The sequence below is a fragment of the Sardina pilchardus genome, chromosome 7 (genome assembly GCF_963854185.1).
Source record: "Sardina pilchardus chromosome 7, fSarPil1.1, whole genome shotgun sequence".
In the NCBI taxonomy this organism is placed as follows: Eukaryota; Metazoa; Chordata; class Actinopteri; order Clupeiformes; family Clupeidae; genus Sardina; species Sardina pilchardus.
In genome coordinates this window covers 6965386-6974356 of record NC_085000.1, presented here as the reverse complement: position 1 = coordinate 6974356, position 8971 = coordinate 6965386, and the positions used below count along the sequence as shown (strand labels likewise).

At 45.2% G+C, this 8971-nt stretch overlaps 1 protein-coding gene across 2 annotated transcripts; it reads right to left on the bottom strand.

Moving 5' to 3' along the window:
• Positions 1-401: 401 nt before the first annotated feature.
• kiaa2013 (KIAA2013 ortholog) lies at positions 402-7964 on the bottom strand. Of its 2 annotated transcripts, XM_062540526.1 has the most exons (4): positions 6186-7964; positions 4405-5258; positions 1099-1150; positions 402-581 (listed from the first exon to the last, which is right to left on the bottom strand). In XM_062540526.1, the coding sequence occupies exons 1-3, from the start codon at positions 7138-7140 to the stop codon at positions 1115-1117; spliced, it is 1845 nt and encodes a 614-aa protein (XP_062396510.1). In that variant the 5' UTR covers positions 7141-7964; the 3' UTR covers positions 402-581; positions 1099-1114. The 2 variants fall into 2 exon arrangements, with proteins under 2 accessions (XP_062396510.1, XP_062396511.1); XM_062540527.1 differs by lacking the exon at positions 1099-1150.
• Between the last annotated feature and the right edge of the window lie 1007 nt (positions 7965-8971).

Below are 8971 nucleotides of genomic sequence, written 5' to 3'. Positions count from 1 at the left end.
TTTTCAAACAAACAAAACCCTCAACACATTAAATTAACTGAATCATAATGACATCTCCATATTTTCAGTATTATAGCCTAGGCTACTGTCCAACTTAGCCAATTTCCTCTATGAGTCATTTTGGGGCAATTTAGATTGCAATGCCTATTTTCACACTGTTTCACACTGTTGGGCTCATATATTCGAGTTTATTATTGATGTAGGTACATGTATATTATTTGCAATTCAGGTGTTCATTGAAATGTGGTAAGCAATTCATAAACTCAATTAGGCTATCATGCTCAAGCAGACACTCCCCTCTCATCAAACCTCACAAAATATGCCTTACAAAGTCATTAAAGTCATTTCAAGGAACTCAACTGCATTAGTTGGTGGACTTCCAATAGGCCTTAGTTTAAAAAAAAAAAAAAAAAAGAAAGAAAGAAAAAAGGATGAGGGCAATGTTAATTTGGCCTTCTTTAAGACTTCATTTCCGGTTATTAGGACACCTGTCTTCATTGCTTCTGGGAGGGACGTGGAACCACATGTGAACAACAGTGGCCTCTACTGGTAGCATAGACGGTTCATGGAATAAATCCATCCTGTTGGTACAAACCATGGTGAAACTATGGAAGCAAATGCAAGTGAGAAAACACACACACACACACACACACACACACACACACACACACACACACACACACACACACACACACACACACACACACACACACACAAATACACAAATACACAAATATATACACACACAAATACTCACACACACACAGCCTGAAGGACTAAAAGGTGCATTAAATAGCAATAACGCCATTCTGATAAGAGAACTTACTGTCAGCCATCATGTTACCAATATACCTTAGCATTCCACCTACCCTGATTTCAGGCTCTTTTTTTTACATTTTGAAAACAGCTTCCAAACAGAATACAGGGAAAATAACTTGTTACATCATGCATTTTGAATTACATTCACTGCATTGAGCCTCAGGCATAGTGTCCCATTCACCCAAAAAAGCTTCATTTCCCTTCAGATAATCATCAGACATTCAAAAAGAAACAGCTCATGAAAAGAAAATACACATGGAATAGCCACAAGACCAGCACCTGTTTGTGATGCCTCTCATGGGGCTGTGTCTTGTGCTGTTATCTTAACCACCTGGAATGATTGAACAGGAGGGTTAGAAACAACATGAAGCCAATTCTGATTCCAAAGAGGTCTTCTGGAATTTTCATCTCCTCATCCCATTGGAACTCACTGGGAAAAGCAGGTACAAACCCAGTTACAAGTTCCAAATACTGCATAGTCCTACTCAAACTCTATCACTGCATTCATTCTAACTTTGTGATAATGAATAACTGTTGTTATTGTGATATTGATTAGACTACCATGCTCTCTACTAACTTAAATGTGCAGGCTAGACTGAAAACCTATGTGGAGGTCTGTAGACACGTACAGTATATCAGAGTACAGCCTCACACTTGAGAGAAGTAATGGTTTACTGATTCTGCTTTTTCTGTTAAGGTTGCAAGTGAATAATAATCCCAGAAGGCCTCATTTGGAATATGCAGTGCCCCGCACTCCCCAGCGAGAACAGATTTATAAAATGCCTGGATCTACAGTACATGATCTCTGTATGGCTATGGCTGCATTCACTCAAAGTCAAAGTGAACTTTATTATCCTGAAAAAGGGAAATCCAGGTGATCAAGGTGCCGATACATAAATGGGCTGGATACTGGTGCGTGTGTGTGTGTGTGTGTGTGTGTGTGGTCTAAGAAGATTTTCCCTTCACCAAATCAGAAAAGATAAGCGTCCAACTTTCTTCCAAAAAGATGTTAAACCACTACCACTTAAATGTCTACTACGCCCAACATAACATGATGCATCATATACTTACTGCAAGATAATGATGGCTGTATGTTCATAGCTAGTCTGGCTATTTTTCCCTGGCAGGTTATCAGTGTTAATATGGTGAATAATATGGTTAATATTACAGCATTGACAGCTTATGGGACTTCTAAACCAGTTCAAATACATCTTGAAAGGGGAGTAAGGAGGGAAAGTACTGTAGGCACAGCTTTGTTAGCATTTGTTTTGGACCAGGTTGTTTCCTAAGTGCCTAAGTCACATGATGTCTTCCCATGAGATCTGTTTCCATTCTAATCGTTTCTGTTCTATCTAGTCAACAAAAAAGACATTGTTGGTTAGGGTAAGAAGACTGATGAGTGAAATGTAATGTCAGGGACATCATGGTAGCGCAAGTCATTTCCATGTGTGAAGTATGATTAGGTTTTATTCTCCATTTGCCAAGTAAGCCTGGACCTGCATACATCCAGTGTTGCCATCATACGTTTTTATCATGCGTGATTTTGGGCATGTTTTTGTCAAGTTTCCTGTTGCTTTTTATTGGGATGTTGTTTTGGTCAAAGGTTTCTTCAAGCAATGCAATTATTGGGTTTTACCGGTTTGATTTTAACATTCTGCTTCATTGACAACACTGGATGTATTCCACCCCAATCATTTGAACACCCAAAAGACAGCACCCACATCACCAAAAGAGAGAAGAGCAGTCCAGCTGTAATCAACTCATTAATTTAATCAGAGTGAGTCAATATAAAACACCATGAATCCAAACAAACAAACAAACAAACGATCAATATTTTTAAAGCACAGCCAATGATTATTTTTTCATTTGTGCTCAAATGTCTAAGCCATGAATTGGGGCTTAAAACCCAACAACAAAAACAACCACTTCAAATAGATATGTCACGCTTCCATAAGCCTGCATTCACACTCACACACACACACACACACACACACACACACACACACACACACACACACACACACACACACACACACACACACACACACACACACACACACACACACACACACACACACACACACACACACACACACACACACACACACACACACACACTCTCCTCTTTCTCTTCCTCACACACACACACACACGCACAAACAGCACAGCAATCAGTGCTGCATTTATTTTATAATCTTTTTCCATTCACATTTAATTGCTGAGAACACAACAGTCTGGAATCAAAACATAAAGACAGCAGTAGTTTCCACCATCCCTGTACCACTCCCCTGCACTTCTAACACACTTCTCAATACAAACCTGCATTTATACAACTAAACCCAGAGTTTCCCCCATGTCACCAGGGTGTCTTAACTGACCCTCCCAAATAGAATCCCTAATATCTAATATATCATATCTAAGCAGTGGAGATGGTGCAATCTACTGCCGTGGACACACAACAGAGGGGAGGGGGAGTGGACTCAAATGAGACAGACAGAAAAGAAAGGAAATACTTTTGATTTGGTAAAGAAACAGAGACACAGCTCACAAAACAGAAACAGAAACAAAAACAAAACACACAATCAGAAGACTTGAAGCTTGAGGCTTGAAGGCACCAGTGAAAATAAACCCCAAAAATGAATCGATATTGATTTCTGCTGCATGGACAGCTAGCGCCGGCTACTCCGCTAATGATTGGTGAGAGAAGACCACCACATACACCATCTGTAAAAGCCTATCAAAGAACTTGGGCGTTTGTGGTGATGTTTCAAAACAGCAGTTACATTCGAGAACGTGTACTGAGAAAATGAAAGGACTAAAAGCATCCTGGGTAAACTGGCTTTTTCTTCCAACCAGACAACAGAAATTTGCACATATTTAAAAATAAATTTCAGTTTTCAAAATTTTTTTTGTTGTTTTTTGTTAATACAACCCACACAACGCTGTCAGTTATGCTAAAGGGGGGAAAGTACTATTTCATAAAGTATTTGATTTAGACACACGTGGTATAGAAGTGTGCTGCGTGACTAGACCCACATGTATACGGGCGCTTGGATGGGACATCTGTGAAAATGCAACAGCATTTTAACTGAGGCCCTGGCACGCACACAAAAACACACACACACACACACACACACACACACACACACACACACAGACAAACGGCACTCCTCCACTCTCTCTAATTACAGATTGAGTGTTATCATTATGGGTAACCACACACCAAATTAACGTCCGGAGACGCTTTCAGAGGATTGACCAACTCAGGGAGCAGGATTTTTAAAAGCAGTGCTCACTCAGTTAAGAGGAATGAAGACAGAGAAATAGAGAGTAAAGAAAGAAAGAAAGAAAGAAAGAAAGAAATAAGGAAAGAAAGTCACCACCAGATCAGAGGGAAAAAAAAAAAACTAAACCAGAACAATTCTATGCAGAAAACCCAGGATAAGAAGATGGAGGGAAGGGGGGAGAGGCTCAGGCCCAGAAGGTTGAGAGGCTGTCAGTCACGTCGACGGGGCGATCGAGCGAGCGAGCGAGCAAGCGAGCAAGCTAGGGAGGGAGCTTCTCTCGCTCGGTGTGTGTCTATACCTTACTCCTGAAGAGGGGCTTGGCCCCGGGGCCACAGTACTCGTTGTAGATGAGCTTGAAGAGGAAGAGGTGGAAGAGCGTGATGAGGGAGGCCACGCTGAACCAGAAGAGGAAGGGCAGGCCCGGGTACTGCTTGGCCATGTGGTCCTCGTGCGCCATGATGGTCTTGACGTGCAGCGTGTGCCGCAGGTCCTGCAGGTGCGTCAGGTCGGTGGAGATGTACAGCAGCGCCGTGATGGGCTGCGTCACCAGCACCGGGAAGGTGTGGCCCTTGGGCTCCGACGTCAGCTCCACGGGCTCGTTCATGCAGCCGGCCTCGCAGGCGTACAGCTTGACCGTCCGCTCCTGCGGCTTGACCGACAGGTGCAGGAAGGGCTTGCCCTCGGCGTCCAGCAGCACGGCCAGGTTGATGAGGTCCTTGTGGTAGTGGATCCCGCGCAGCGCGTAGCTGTTGTGCAGCACCTCGGGGTCGGCCTGGAACTGCAGGTGGTTCTCGGTGAACTGCAGGCCGCCGAAGCTCAGCGCCATGCCCTGGATCATGCCGTGCACGCCGGCCGACACCAGCACCTTGCAGCCGCGCTTCTGCAGCGTCAGGTTCCAGAGGGTCAGCAGCTGCAGGATCTGGGCCACGCTGGACACGCGTCCGGGCCACAGGTTCTCGGCGTGCATGGTGGCGTGGCCGCTGAAGCAGTGGTCGGCGTAGTTCAGGTTGGTCTCCAGGCTCTCGCGCTCCTCCGCGCTCACCTTCCGGTCCAGCAGGGGCGCTGTGGACGTGGACAGGATGTAGTAGAGCGTGGTGTTGACCGTGTGGCTGGACGGTGTGTGCGCGTCCGTGATCTTCCTCATCTCCACCCCTGCACAGACACAGACATAGACATGTGATCGGATGATTCAGTCCCTGACAGTTTCACACTTCCCATGTTTGCCACAAGGGGCAGTGTTTTGTTCTAATCAAATAAAGTAACCTTTATTTTCAAGTAACTTTTATCTAAATCACCTTCCTCTGATTAACATGTTAAAAACACATTCAGGCCTGCAAGATATCGCCTTGCAGTCTTCACAGAGATCATTTTAACTTTCCCAAGTCCCAATTATCTGTTTGACCATCCATCCATTTTATCATCTAACATCCTACTGCACCTTAATACGGCAAACAACTTCAGACTATAAAAGTGCAACCTTTGCCCTTAAAATATAGATCTACACGTACATAGACCAAAAAACCTTCCATTGTCTTCTACGCCACACAGGCTGCACATACAGCATGCATGCATTTGCACAGAAATGTGGAAAAGGATTTGCATGAACATTTGCATGCACTGTATGATATTACACCAAACTACGGGTACAGTAAGGTACCATAATAAACAGTTTGCTTGAATAAATATGTACAACGGACACAAACATCTTCAACAGCTTCTTAAAGCCAGTACTCATTCACCAGCTCTGATGCAACCTTCAGCCTGTAAGAAATCAGACACTTGGAGAAGATCAGTCAGGATCATCTAACAGGACAACAGAAGAGAGACTGGGCAGAACAGGCAGAACTGGGACAGTGAGGAGAGAGGAGCCAGTGAACCAGTCTGCTTTCAGCCTCTGTTTTTGTGTAAACTAGATTGGCTGGTTATGCATCATTGTGTATAACCTGTCAAACCTGACTTCTGACCTGATCACCCACACAGACACACATGCACCCCCCCCCCCCACACACACACACACACACACACACACACACACACACACACAGTATATTCCTGATGGACATCGGCGTGGCACTCTACCGGATATGAAGAGGTCCATCCAGGCCTGCTGGTGGTCCTCCAGCAGACGGTCCACGCTGGCCCTCACCGCCTCCAGGGTCTCCAGCATCTCCTTGCGGGCCGCCTCCTTCAGCTTGGCCAGCACCTCGTCTGCCTTGGCCGGCTCCACGGGCTCGGACGTGTGCACCACCGACACCGCGTTCTCCGTGTAGTCCGACTTGGCGCCCACCTGCAGGTGGCTGCCCAGCTTCTTCATGGCCACCACCATCATCACCACGGCGCCGCTCTTCTCCGTGGGCACGCGGCCCGAGAACAGCTGGAACTCCCGGTCCTCCTCCGGGCCACTCCGGAACCCTGGGGAGTCGGCGCTCACCTCCAGGCTGAGGGCCCTGTCGGTGGGGTTGTTGATGTGGATGCGCTGCAGGTAGACGTTGGGCCGGCTCCGGTGGGCAGTGTACTCTTCGCGCACGGTCACACACTCCCGGGACGAGGACTGTGACTGGCCCGGCTGGATGCAGCGCACCGAGAGAACGGACCCCTTTCGGAACCAGAGCATCAGGGCTCGCGCCTCCTGTCTCTTACCCGCCAGCTGCAGTCGGACATTCGGAGCAAAGTCTGTCTGGTGCACAGGGCCTGACCCAGGCTGGGTAGAAGGGGACACCCACAGTCTGTTGGTCTCGACGTCCACCAGGAAATGTCCATTCCCAACCACAAACGGGGCCACATCCTCACTGTCTTGGCTCCGCATCACACCCTCCCCACGCTCAACAAACCCCTTCCACCTGTTGATGTCTGTCTGCAAACAGGCCCCCGCTGCCCCGCCTGAGTCTCTGGACATGTGCAGAAACCTCAGGACGCCATCTGAGGTCAGGTACCAGTAGAAGATGAGGAACAGCAGCAGGCCGATGAGGACCCGCCGTGCCCAGCTGCTTGACAGCAGGCCGGGCATTCCTTTCAGTCTCTGTTGGAGCCACATCGTTTTGATCCTCCACTTTAGATACTGAATGATTGGTCCTAACGAGATCTATCCCAACTGATAGAAATCGATTTACCCTGACGTTAATTATGCAGGGGTTTCGAGTCAGTCGAACAAATTAACCTGCTAGCTTCAAGCTACAGCAAGCCTTCACGGAAACAACAACGCAAGAACTGATAAGAAGACGTGACCGAATAGTACGACTGTGGCTCTCCAATTCAAATGCTACATACTACTTCAACCAAACAAGGAGTGAAGACGAGAAAGTTTATATAGTGCGACTGATCAAATGCTTGGAGCAAACAGCATTTTCAAAACCTGCACATTTTTCTTATTTGCAATACCTAACTTCCTGATCGCGTGTCTTGTTAGTAGATAACGTGACTAACGTTAGTCGTCGACAGTTAGCATGCTACATATGTCTCCAGAACGAATGAATCGCTCCAGATCTATCTAACAACTCTTGATTCACATGACACATAATGTATCGGTCTACACTGCACAAACAAACATTCTGTGATTTGTCGAAAAGACCTGCTAGCTAGTCAATAACAGAACAAGCAACATTAAGGTATATGTTCAACATCTAGCAAGCTAAACCAGTCAGATAGTTTTGTACAACACTGTGTACATCACAGGGTAGCAATTACTGTAGTTATACCGACGCCCCTCATGTGTTATGCGCAAAACAGCAGCACACATGAGGCCTTGCCATTGATGACCATTTGAGTCCACTCGAAATAGTAACGTTAGTTGACTTGCTCTTCCATCCACCACTGTTTTGCTACAGCCAAGCGCCTTGACACTTCAGATTTTTTTCTAGATTACCGTAAAGCATACTGTGAAACAGCAACCGGAAATGGCGTAATGTCAACGACGTGTTGCCTTCCTTACGACATTTCACATCCACCAGCCACCTGGTTACAGAGCTTGCTACACTGTAACCAACACACATGAAATTGTTATAATATTACCTCTTACTTCCAGAAGTAGGCTAACTTAGGTTCAACTCTACTTTTAACTCTGTTTTTCCTATTCAAAATGTATATTTTATTTATTAAAGCTTTCTTCATTTTAGCATTTTAGCAGGTTTCGTGTGTCGCATTTGAGTTAGGGAAGTTTGAAAGAGTTCAGTAGGCCTAGGTTAGCTTATGATTTAGGCTTATTGTAGGTTTTGTATTGTTCGACTATTTAGGCTACATTTGGTTCCTTTTTAGCCAATGTCTTTTACTAGCCTAAGTGTATTTAGCCTACTTTTTATCTGGAAAAAAGTTATTGCTATAATCTAAATTAATTTAAAATGCTTCAGATTTAGATCTTAGGTTTTACTCACAGGATTATAACATAAATAGATATTAATTCTGTTCAATCGGCCCCTTTTACCAAAAACAATGGCCTATGCGAGCCTTGTTCAGGCAAATGTTTTATGCCTAGCCTTGTTCAGTTTAGCTAGGCCTAATATGTTTTGGTTGTATTCCGTTTGTAATTGCATTTATTACATTTGCCTTGAAACATCACAATTTGTAGAAAATGTAGCCTAAGCAAAAAAATTCCCAACATCAAAATTCTGCAGGATTGCACGTGACTTCAGTCACGTAGGCGCACTACCTCATGAGTCCAGCTGCGCACATGTTCAATGAGAGAAACAGCTGTCTGTGTGCTCCTACAACAAGCTATCAGGATGTGTTGATATTAAACTGTTTTCGTGTGTCTGTGATTTTTTCACTGTTAAGAGTATGGCATTGTATGGGCTATTGCTGATCGCTTTCACATAAAAAGGGAAAAAGCTTCCACACGCACTCTCCAACCCGGGATGTGTCCCTTGTTATTA